This window comes from Ochotona curzoniae, unplaced genomic scaffold (genome assembly GCF_017591425.1).
Source record: "Ochotona curzoniae isolate NIBS_2020 unplaced genomic scaffold, NIBS_Ocur_1.0 contig_2210, whole genome shotgun sequence".
Classification (NCBI taxonomy): Eukaryota; Metazoa; Chordata; class Mammalia; order Lagomorpha; family Ochotonidae; genus Ochotona; species Ochotona curzoniae.
Window position 1 is genome coordinate 33345001 of NW_024465369.1, and position 11543 is coordinate 33356543.

At 61.5% G+C, this 11543-nt stretch overlaps 1 protein-coding gene across 1 annotated transcript; it reads right to left on the reverse strand.

The window, feature by feature from the left end:
* Positions 1 to 4040: 4040 nt before the first annotated feature.
* Positions 4041 to 5833, reverse strand: DLX2 (distal-less homeobox 2). Its single transcript, XM_040972095.1, has 3 exons — positions 5449 to 5833; positions 4891 to 5075; positions 4041 to 4448 (listed from the first exon to the last, which is right to left on the reverse strand). The coding sequence occupies exons 1-3, from the start codon at positions 5831 to 5833 to the stop codon at positions 4041 to 4043; spliced, it is 978 nt and encodes a 325-aa protein (XP_040828029.1).
* Between the last annotated feature and the right edge of the window lie 5710 nt (positions 5834 to 11543).

The following is an 11543-nucleotide window of genomic DNA, read 5'->3' on the forward strand; positions in this document are numbered from 1 at the left end:
GGGGGGGGGGGTGTGCCTGGGAGGTGGCGAAGGGAGCCAGAGCACCCTAACGACTCGGTCACCGGCCTGGGAGCTGGGAGTCCTCTCTCAGGGCCTGTGCGGGGGACAGCCTCGCCAGAAGGTGGAGCGGAGGGAGCCGGCACCCTTCACTCGCCGGCTTCCCTCCCCCTGCTTCCAGGCGCTTGTCACATCCTGTCTCCAACCTGATATTTTACGCGAGCAAATGGAAGGGAATTACAATGAAGATTTATTTGTGTTCAGATAGCGGCTGGTTTCCCAGTGTAGGGAGCCTAGATCGCGTCTTCCCATTTCCATTTTTCATTCGCGCTTTGGGGAGCGCAGTGGGGCGCATGGGGTAGGGGGGTGGGCTGGGGGAAGCGTGTCTGCGCGGCGGCGGGAGGATCACAGGGCTCCCGGCGGGCGGGGAGACTACGAGAAAGGCTGCAAGTGCGTCGCCCCCGCGGGGCTGGAGCCGGCCCCCGCCTCCGCGAACCCGCGCGCGCTTTGTTCCTGAGTTCGTTCCCTCGTTCCCCCGGCCCGTCCCTCCCCCTCCCCACCCCCTCGCTAGGGCGATCCCAGCTCTTGGCCCTTTTCCGCGTCTGAGGAGGAGACGCCCCCTTCCCCGGGCCCCTTGCACCCTCCTTGCCCTCGGCTTTGCGGCATCCCCGAGGGAAGGAGCCGCCGTGGCCCGGCCCGACCTCGCCGCCGCCGGGTGCCAGGTTCGGTGACTCCGTCCAGTCTGTGGGGCCTCGGCCCACCCCGGAGCTGGGGCCGCCCGCCCTCCTGGCTCCCAGGCTCGGCTCATGCCAAGGCCTGTTGCGTGATTCCAACTTGGGCTGACATTCCCTGCCCCGGGCGCTCCGGCGTAGGCCTCTTAATCATCTTGTTTGCTGCAGATCCTCGACACCAGCCAATTTACTGCCCTGTCTCTCCCCACTGGTTTCGGCAAGGAGGAGGGGCGTGCGCGCCAAGGAGGGGAGGGCACAGGGAACCGCAGGAGGGGCAGTAAAGGGGAGACTGGGCACCAGCTTTTGGCACTCTAGAAAGAAAAAAAAAAACAAGGAATTTGGAGGTGGGGTGTGAGTGGGGGTACCTAGTGGGAAGCTGCCAGGTTGCTTAGGGTAGCTCTGAATTATGGGGGGGAGGGAGGGAGGGGGGCCAACCGATTGCAGTCCCGGGCCTTGCCAGCCAGGGAAAACAATGAAGCAATTCGAAGGGTCCCTGGACTGTGCAGTCCTAATGTCCTGGATTCCATTCTGTCCCCAAAGCTGATAAGGTCTCACAGCCCATCCCCAATCAGAAAGGTTGATGCTGGAAACCAGAAAGACCTCCACCTCTGTCTGTTTTTGGTAGAGCACAAGTGCACGGCCTAAATAAGCCTCCCCAAGGGAGAGGCCGCCCAGCCAGCGGGGTTCTCTGCCCTATGGCCACTTGCCCTACACCCCCTGCGGCAGAAATGGGTCCCTGTTTAGAAGCACTGCCTGAGCTTCTAGCTTGGTGCAGGAGGGCCAGAAAGAGAACTGTCAAGAGCAACTGTGCTCCGCTGCTCTTTCCAAATCGCAGGCAGAAAGTAAAACTGTCATTTGAGGGCAGTGACAGAACAGTCCTGCTAAGCAGTTAAATGTGCTAAGTCCTGGTCAGGGACCAGGTGCTGAGTCTCCTGCCCTCCTTGTTGCTTTCAACCCTGAGCCACTGCTACCAGTACTTCTGCCCAAGGTCACCCAGTGACCCCCGAGCCAGGAACAGCCTGAGTTTCGGCCCCAGTGTTTTCAGGGAAAAGGACTTTTGATGCATGCCTACACTGCCATCTCCTAACCGTTGGTCTATGGAGGAGATGGCAGAGAATTCACTTCCCAAGCAAGACACCTGCTCTGTGGACTGAAAGTGGGAGCATAGAGTGAGGTGAGGTGTGGCCCTTTCTGACTAGGAGAGTGTTTGCCAGGAAACTCTCCCGCGGAAGTGTGCATCAGGGTCTGTATGTGTGCCTGAGTTCCTGTCTCAAGAGTGTGCAGGTGTGCATTATTTGTGTCACTCCTGTGCGTGTGCACAAGTTTCTATAGCCTGAATGTGCAGGTGTGCATGGTTTCCTACCAGGGTTATGTGTGTCCAAGTTCCTGCATTGTGAGTGTGCAGGTTCCATGGATTTGTCAGTGTCGTGTGCCTGTGCACAGAAGTTCCTGCTTGAGCATGCAAGTATGCATGGATTTCTGTCCCAGTGTCCTGTGCATAGGATGCTAGCTGTGTGTGCAGTTATTCAGTGCAGGTGTCTGGGAGCGTGTGTGTGGCTGTGAACGTGCACGTCAATGTTGCGGGGAGGCTGAGAGATGCGGTAGAGGTGACGGGAGATCTTGTGGCAGCGTGTGTGCTGGCTCAGTCCCAAGCGCCAGGGTCACCCGGCATTCCAAGGCAGCTAACCGTACCTCCGCAGGGTGACTCAGTGTTTTGGCTCAACCAGTTCCCAAGGGGCCGCAAGGCAAACCGGTTGGTGTGGGGAGGGCGGGAGAGACAGAGAAAGGTGGTTCCAACGTAGGACTGACCCCAGGCTGCCTCCGGCCAGGGCCGGTCAGCCGGGGCGCAGGCCCGGACAACAGTTGCCCCGCGGCAGCTCCGCTGCACTGCCCGGATAGCTCGGCTGGCGCGGGGGCGGCCAAGACCGCCCAGGCGCGGGGCGGTGGCGCCGGCGCCAAAGGGCCGGCGGGCGGAGGCTGAAGCCGCCGGTCGCCGGGTGAGTCACCATGCCGCGGGCTGCCGGAGCGGGAGCAGGGCGCGGGGCCAGCCTCGGAAAGCCGCACTGGGTCGCAATCGGTTGAGCCAGTGCCGGCTGGTCCCCGGCCTGGGCCGCGCGCGCGGCAGGAGTTCGGCCGAGCGGCCCACTGAACCCTGGGAGTAAGGACAAAGCGCGCGCATCCAATGAAAACAATAATTTATTTAAATAATCTCTTCATATTGTAAAATCAACATTAAGAGCATGTTGTTTTCATAATAAATAACCCCAAAATACCTTGCATTTCAAGAACAAAGACTTTAGGATAAGATAAAACAAATCCAAATCAGTAGCTTAATTTAACTGACAATTTTTTTTTTTTCAAAGTGAAAAATAAAACGGAGGGGTTGCTGAGGTTACCGCTAAACTGCAGTTTCCACAACTGGGGGTTTACAAAAACGTCTGAAAAGAGGATTTTTATACAAATAAGTCAGTGGGAGAAAAATCTGCACACTTTTATTTACAAACTCTTGTGTCCAAGTCCAGGCTAATAATCCTGAATAGGCTTAAAAAAGATAATTTAAACACTTTTTTTTTTGCAGTGTCCACATAATAAAAAACCATTTTTTTTCCCAACATCAAAATGAGGTCTTCCGCAAAGGCACCTAAACTTTTAAAAAAATAAAAATAAAAAAACTCCACTGGTGATGGATGAGGAAAGAGCTAGAGGGATGTCGCGGGGGTTGGGGGGGCTAAGAGGCCTGGGAACCGTGGGGCGGAAAAGCGGCGGCGGGGCCGCTCGGGTCGCGGGGGCACGTTGCGGAGGGCAGGCTGGGCAGGACCCCCGGAGGTCAGCAGCAGCCGAGGCCGGCGGGAGCGGGCCCGGGGGCGGCCGAGGAGAAAGGAGCCTCAGAGCGCCAGGGAAGCCTGGCGGGGAGGCGGCCCTCTCCGCGTCCCAGCGCAGGGCCCCGGGCGACGGAGGCGCCGGGCGGCCTCGCCCGGGCGGCACGGGGGCGGGGGCGCGGCAAGTTCGAGGCGGGGCTCCCTCCAAACGGCCGAGCCGTGGCTCAGGTCGGTAATGCAGCCGTGGGGGCGGCCTGCGGCACGGCCCGCTTCCCCCCCAGGAGAGCCGGCGCTGCGGGGCTGCGCGGCTTCGCGGAGGAGCAAGGCCGGCCACTGTGGGCCTGGGCCTTACGCAGAGGCGGGCCGGCCGGCTGGCTGTCGGTGGCGAGCCCGTGGGAAGGACCCCAGGCCTGCTTGGGGAGAGGGGAGGCGAACACCGAGGGTCCCTGGCCTCCCCGCCGCCGTCTCAGTCTCTGACGCCGTCTCCTTGGCTTTAGAAGATCGCGCCCGCGCTCACCGGGGCGCCGCCCCCGCCGCTGTGGTGATGATGGTGGTGGTGATGCGGCTGCGGGGTCTGCGCGGGGTGCAGCAGCGGCGCCGCGGCCTGCAGGTGTGACGCGGAGCCCGAGGCCTGGTGGTACCACGGGTAGTTGCCCAGGAAAGCCGAGGCGGCGCTGCTGGGGCTCGAGCCCGAACTGCCCGCGCCGCTGCCGCCGCTGCCCGGGCCGCCGCCGCCCGCCATGCGCTGCGGCCCGCCGAAGTCCCAGGAGGCCGGCGCCGAGAGCGGCGGCGAAGCACAAGGGGGCGAAGCGCTGGCCCCTGGGTGTTGCTCCGAGGGGATCTCCCCGCTCTTCCACATCTTCTTGAACTTGGACCGGCGGTTCTGGAACCAGATTTTGACCTTTGTGGAAACAGGATACGAGCATTGACATGGCTGGAGGCACCTCGGGCCTGGGAGGGCAGGGAAGGGGAGCAGAGACCGCGGGACCCCAGAGGTGGGCTAGAGGCGCGAGCGCTCGGGGCGGGCGAGCCGGTCGCTAGCGGTGGTCTCCGAGCCCTTGCCCCCCTGGGAAGTGATCCCCCCAAGGCCGGTGCCTGTGCCGTGCTCGCGCCACGCGGGGAAGCTGTTGGGAGGGCCAGGGGTTTCTGCCCAGTCCAGCCCTTCTTCCCGCCCAAGCGGGCTCCCTTGTTTTGGGGCCTGCAAGCTTAGGACGCCTCGGCCCCGGTCTGAAAGTCCCTCCAAAGCACTTGAAACACACTGTGACAAATACTGCAGGGAGGCGGCCTGTTGCTCCCCACCGGGCCAGGGCACCCCTCGCCCCCGCGACCCGCGCCAGACGCACCTGAGTCTGAGTGAGGCCCAGAGACGCCGCCAGCTCGGCTCGCTCGGGCAGCGCCAGGTACTGAGTCTTCTGGAACCGCCGCTGCAGGGCCGCCAGCTGAAAACTGGAGTAGATGGTGCGAGGTTTCCGGACTTTCTTTGGCTTCCCGTTCACTATCCGGATTTCAGGCTCCAGGTCCTCTTTCTCTGCAAGCAAAACGGAAAACCGCGCGACTTTTAACACGCGCGCCTCGGAGGCGGGGAAGGGGAAAGGGCAGGCGCCCAGCCGCGGGAGATCCTGGAGAGGATAGGCAGGTGGCAGGGAAACGCAACTGCCAGGAGGCTTGGCGCAGCGTGTGCCGGCTTGCCCTGCGTGGGTCCCCACCGGCCGTGCGGCCAGGATGAGGGATGGGGGACGCAGATGGGACCCTCGCTGCGGGGTGGACAGCGGGGAGGCAAGAAGGACACGAAGCAGTGTTGAGACCAGGATTTCCGATGCCCCTCCCCAAAGACGTTTACCCCATCTGTCCCAGTGACCAGACCGACTTGGCAAAGCCTGGACGCCAGCGTCACAGCCTACCCGGCTCGTTGTTGGCTGGGGATGAACTGGCTCCGTAGGGCGCGTAGGAGGTGTAGGCGGCAGTGTAGCTCAGGTCGTAGCTGCCCTTAGCCGGGTAAGGGACGTTGTTGAGCCCGCTGGCGTGGTACTGGTAGGAACCCATGTGCGCATAGGGCGAGCTCCCCGCGCCGCCGCCCGCCGGGTGCTGCTGGTTGTTGTAGTAGCTGCTGTCGGTGGCGGTGGACACCGGGAGGGTGGGCGACTCCTGGGGCTTGTGCAGGCCGCTGCCGCCGCCGGGCCCCGCGCCGCCGCCGCTCGGGGGTTGCTGGTGCTGGTGGTAGGTGCTGGAGGCCGCAATCTGGGTCGAGTGCATATCAGCCACCAGACTGTCAAAGACTCCGGTCATCCTGGCCCGGGACGGGGGAAGAGCAGGGGTGGCTGGCTCGCGGGGGGCCGCCAGGCGCCTCCTCCGTCTCTCCCGGTCCCCTCCAGCAGCCAATGTAATTACGGGGGATGGGGGAGGGGAGGGGGTGGTGGAGCGGGAGAGGGAAAACAAGAAATGAGGCAACCGTCTAGGCGCCTCCTCCTCCTCCCGGGCAGGCGGTCAGCGCGCGCGGCTCGGGACGGCTCCAGTTCGCCGCATCCTCCACGCTCGGGCTCTGGGCGCGCGCGGGCGCGCACGCGGGCACGGGGGGCGGGCGGCGCAGGGGGCAGGGCCGGCGGGGCCGGGTCGGGGCTCCGGGAGGCGGGAGCAGGTGAGCGGCCCCGCGCGGCTCTTTACGCTTGTCTGTCGGGCGGGCTCCTGCAGGGTGGGCATTTAACACGCGTCACGTGAGCGCGGGCGACGTCACCTAGCAACGGCCAATCCGGGCCAGCGGGCCGAGGGGCGGCGGGCGCCCGGGAACGCCCGGCCGGGGTGGAGGGGGCCGGCGGCGGGCGCGGGGTGGACTGCGACCCCCGGGGGACCCCGCGGACGAGACCTGGCTCTGCTGCCCGGAGGCACAGGTGGGGTCCCCCAGCGCAGGAGCGGTGGTTGCCGCCGGGTGTCCAGGGTCGCTGTTGACACACCTTGAGCGCGGCCCTTGCGCTGCGCCTCCAGCCGGCACTTGACACCGTGCGTTGATGTAAATGATCCATAAACCTGGGTCTCATCACACCTGCTTCCCAACCAACCCACAGGGATATTATCACAATTAATTAGATAATATTTAAACGTGTGCCCATCGTTGCTTCCAGAGAAAGGCTATATAAACTGAAAGGTATTATTACTAATACTACATGCCAAACCACTTTTCTTTGCGCTTGGCTGACACGCAATTTACGCGTCTTGGGTGGGTGGGTGGACGCCTGGGGGAAGTGGAGGGGATTTCTCTTTGGGGCGCACAGATGGAACCCTCTGACCAGATGGCTTCCAGTGTGCATCCTAATTCTGAAACCGATGCTTTCACCACACAGGGAATGGGATAACACCGAAGGGGGAGCAGTTTTCTCTAGCTAGACGTCAGACTTGCCGCGTCTAGGCAAATTTGCAGCAAATACAGAAAGTTGTATCTCATGCACTTAGTTTGACCTTTTTTATTTTCTTATCCAGCTTTACACATAGGGCCCCATTCCGTCCTGTCACTGTCAGTTTTTTACTCGTCGGCAGTGGAGTGCTGGCGGTTGGGATCTTGGCTAGCCGGTGCTGGACACACCGCCCCATTGGACCCCGGGGTCCGAGGAGGCTGCGGCAGCGCCTGCCGTGTGGCGCCACCTGGCGGGCAGCGCGCAAGGCTGCGGCGGGCTGGGTAGACGGTCTAATCACGCCCAGGCGCCAGCTTCTGAAACCCCCCAAAAGAACAAAATAGTAATTAAAAGCCACAAAATTGTGTTAGTGCGCGCCATCTGAAGCACCCCTTCCTAAAGACATAACATGTCCCTGAAGGAACTTGTTACAACAACTGCCTCGTGGAAAACAAGTTGATACTTTGAAAAATATAATCTTTGGTCTTCTTACCCAGAAAAGAAAAAGCAAGTGTGTAATTAACTCTCCAGCATTCATACCGCGGCAACATGAGGCAGGTAATGCGCCTGCAAGTCTGCCTGGACTTAGTTCACGGCCTCCCTTTGGGTTCAGGAGGGTCCCTATGGGGTCCCTTAAGCCTGGCTGGGCCCTCAGCTGCAATAGACTCCTCTTGCTATCTGGTCCACGTTGCCCGTTGGGGGTCTTGATTTCATATTTCAGTGCTTTCTTCCAGTCACCACTGTGGAAGCTCTTTTCACCCAATGGGGGGGGGGGAGAAATCCCCGCTAAAGTGGAGATTTTAGTGACTCCCACCTGCCAGGGTCCTGTCTGCATGGCTCCTGCTCTGTTGTTTCCGTCGGCATCCTCAAGTCAAGGTTAGCTAAGATCTAGAAAAAAAAAACGGCATGCTTCTGGAAGGAAATGAGCCCCTTTTTATCTGGAAAATACCCCTTCCAGTGTGTGTGTGTGTGTGTGTGTGTGTGTGTGTGTGTGTGTGTGTGTGTCTCAAGACCAGAGGCATTGGGTGAAGGGAGAAGGACGGGAGAGAGGATAGGAAGAAGGCACAAATAGAGCTTGAAGTCTTAATTAATTTGGGCTTGCTCAAATTGGCGGGTTACTGCTTCACAATATCCCAGTGATTTCCTTAGTTTGGTTTAGAGTCGGGGAGAGAGTGTGTGTGGAGACAGGCCTTGGAATTGTTGTCACAGTTCAGAATAGGGTGATGCCCCCTCCTAAGGGGTGGAGGAGAGCCAGAGCTACGTGTTGGGAAGGGAGAGATAGCAGCAAAGGGATTCCCAGCTGCCTCCCACCCTCCCGACGCTCCCCCCAGTTCAATTCTTCTTCTCTCACCGCGCAGCTAGGGAGTCCAGCATTGTGACTTTGGCCTCAGTTCCTTTTTTTTTTTTTAAGATTTAATTTATTTTTATTGCAAAGTCAGATACATGAGCGGAGGACAGACAGAGGAAGATCTTCCGTCCGATGACTCATTCCCCAAGTGACCACAACAGCTGGTGCTGTGCCGATCCAAAGCCAGGAGACCAGAATCTTTTCCATGTCTCCCACATGGGTGCAGGATCCCAAAAGCCTTGGGCCGTCACTGCCTTCCCAGGCCACAAAGCAGGGAGTTGGAAGGGAAGTGGAGCTGTCGGGATTAGAACTGGCAGCCATATGGGATCCTGGCGCATTTAAGGTGAGGACCTTAGCCACTAGGTCACCACGCCAGGCCCGGCCTCAGTTCTTTTACCCCCATCTTTGAGCCCACCGGGGCTTGAATTATGTATCCAGGGGGCCCAGCGCCAATCCTGGCACCACACAGGGAGGCAGTCGTGCCCATGGTACAGAGGAACCCTGAGGCGCCAAGAAACTTCTCCCGCGAGGTGGGTCGGGCCTTGGGGGCCGTGCCTGGCCCAGCGCTCCGCCTTGGCTCGGCTGCTGGGCGTCTCTGCCATCCGGAAGGCGAGGTGGCGATGGCAGCCTCGCCATCGTTTCCCGGACCCGTGCCTTTGCCGGCCAGTCACGTGCCTTCCCTCTCAGCACTCCCTCGTCAAGGTCCCAGGGACTTGCATCCGAAAAAGGCAATGTCATTTTTTCACTAGTATTTTTTCCTAGCTTCCCCGAACTAGCAATTCTTTGGGAACCCGCTCCTTCCAATCCCTTCGGGAGATTCATTCTAGAACCTATCGTTGGACCGGGCGGGCGGTTGGGTGTCTGAGACCCTCCCAGCTCTGACCCGTGGGCGCCCAGAGGTAGGTACCTATGGGCGCGCTCGACCCGTTTTGATGCCGCTCAGTAGCACCACTCCCTCTAGAGGGACGCGGGCCCGGGGAGCCCAAAGCTCCCGCAGCCCCGCAGCCCCGCAGCCCCGCAGCCCCGCAGCCCCGCAGCCCCGCAGCCCCGTAGCGGCCTCCAGACTCCCGGATCCGTGTCCTCGGCGCTCGCTCAGGTTTCCTCTCCTGGCATAGGGAGGACAGGGACATCCCTTGGCGGCCGCGGCTTCCGTCGGCGCAGAGTGCCTGGGTCCAGCTTGATCAGCAGCCCCTTCTCCGCAGCCAGAGCCCCCCTCAGCCAGAGCCCCTTCAGCCGGAGCCCCCCTCAACCGGAGCCCCCTTCAGCCAGAGCCCCCTCATCCAGAACCCCCTTCAGCCAGAGCCCCTTCAGCCGGAGCACCCTCAGCCGGAGCACCCTCAGCCAGAGCCCCCCCTCAGCCGGAGCCCCTTCAGCCGGAGCCCCCCTCAGCCGGAGCCCCCCTCAGCCGGAGCCCCCCTCAGCCAGAGCCCCCCTCAGCCAGAGCCCCCCCTCAGCCGGAGCCCCCCTCAGCCAGAGCCCCCTCAGCCAGAGCCCCCCTCAGCCAGAGCCCCCCTCAGCCAGAGTCCCCTCAGCCGGAGCCCCCCTCAGCCGGAGCCCCCCTCAGCCGCGCTCCAGGCCCCGTGCCACCGGAGCAGTCCCCCAGCGTCCCCCCACCCCTTCCCAGGTCTCTTCCTGACGCGGGAGTCGTGCCCCGTGGGGTGGGGGGAGCGGCGTCTAACAGCCATATTGGTGAAAGCTGCGTTTCGACCGGGCCGCAGGCGTGGGCACGCGCAGCAGGCGGGATGGAGCCCCGGCGCGGGCCGCAGGGAGGCAGCCGTCTGCCCTCGCCGGGCTGGGGCTGTGGCCTGGGGCAGACCGCCCAGGGCCTGCCTGCTCGACGGACGAGGCAAAGAAGTAACGCCCCCGAACGCCCCCCGAGGAGGTTCCCAAGCAACTGTGAGCGTCCCCCGGGATGGGCGCGAATGAATGGTGTCTGCCGAGGTATCCCCAGGGTTAGCTCGGGGAGGCCTGGCCGGGACAGAGCTCGGACTCCACCTGCCTGCTTGGCCATGACCCGGGCACCCCGTTGCTGGGGCGTGGCGACCCCCGCTCCGACGTCTGCCGAGAGCAGGGAGCCGAGGTTCTCCCCCCGCGAGGACGCTCTGCGCCGGCCTTCCTCCCGGCTTTGCAGCGTCAGGGGCAGGTGGAGCGTGCAGGCCCCGTTAAGGCCAGCATGGGCGGGAGAAACGCGACCTCCTTCCTTCCAAGGCCGCAGTCCTCCCTCTCCAGCTCGGCCTCGGGGGTCCCGGGCGTGAAGGCTATGAATCCGCGTGCACGAAATGATCCCTCGCCGCCCCAAGCTGCCCAGAGCCCTGGGGCGGCCACTGCGCAAATGGTTCACAGCAAGGTTTACCCTCAACCCTGGAAGGACGGCGCTGCCCTGGAGCTGGGGCCCTGCGGCCTGGGCTGGTGGTGTGGGGAGAAACGCTGTGGCCTGGCAGGCCCAGCTGCTTGGGCCAGCTGGGAGCCTCACGACGCCTGGTCTGGTGTCTCTCAACCCACATTGGTTGCTCCTGGGATATCTCCTCTTTTTTTCTTCCTCCTCTTCTTTTATTCATTTTCATTGGAAAGGAAGATTTATGCAGAGACAGAGAAAGCTGTTCCATCCTCTGGTTTATTCCCCAATAGGCCCTGACGACCGGAGCTGAGCTGGTTCTCCCGCACGGGTGTGGGTTTCCCAAGGCTTTGCCCCGTCCTCCACTGCTTTGTCAGGCCACAGGCTGGGAGCTGGATGGGAAGTGAAGTAGCCAGGACAGAACCAGCAGCCCCATGGGATGCCTATATTTGCAGGAAGAAGATTAGTTAGCTTAGCCACCATGCCGGCCCCTTCTGGAATTTTCAGGACCATCCTCTCTGCCTTCCAGGTCTCACACCCTGGTCAGGTCCGTTCACTTTTAGTGGCTCTCCTAGAGTTAAAGCAAATACACACACCATGACCAAAAGGGGGAGAATTTGGGAGGAAACATCTAGAACCTTTGACTGGGTCCCAGTTTGCTTCTCTTGTTTGCCACAGCTCACCCAAAGACCTGTGCCATGTCCTGTGTCCGGAAGTGGCATGTGGATTTGTGAGAGTCAGCTTTGTGGCTAGAACCCCTGTTAGTGACCCTGTGGCCTTGGAAGAGGGACTGTTTCCTGTGCCCCATTCCATGTTAGCATCTGTACCTGCCTAGTGCAAGCTTTGCCCTGGGGATCACATGTTTTCTTGAGCACCAGCCAGTTTTACCTCCTCACCCTCTGGATCTCAGGCTTTTCAGGGATGTGGCTC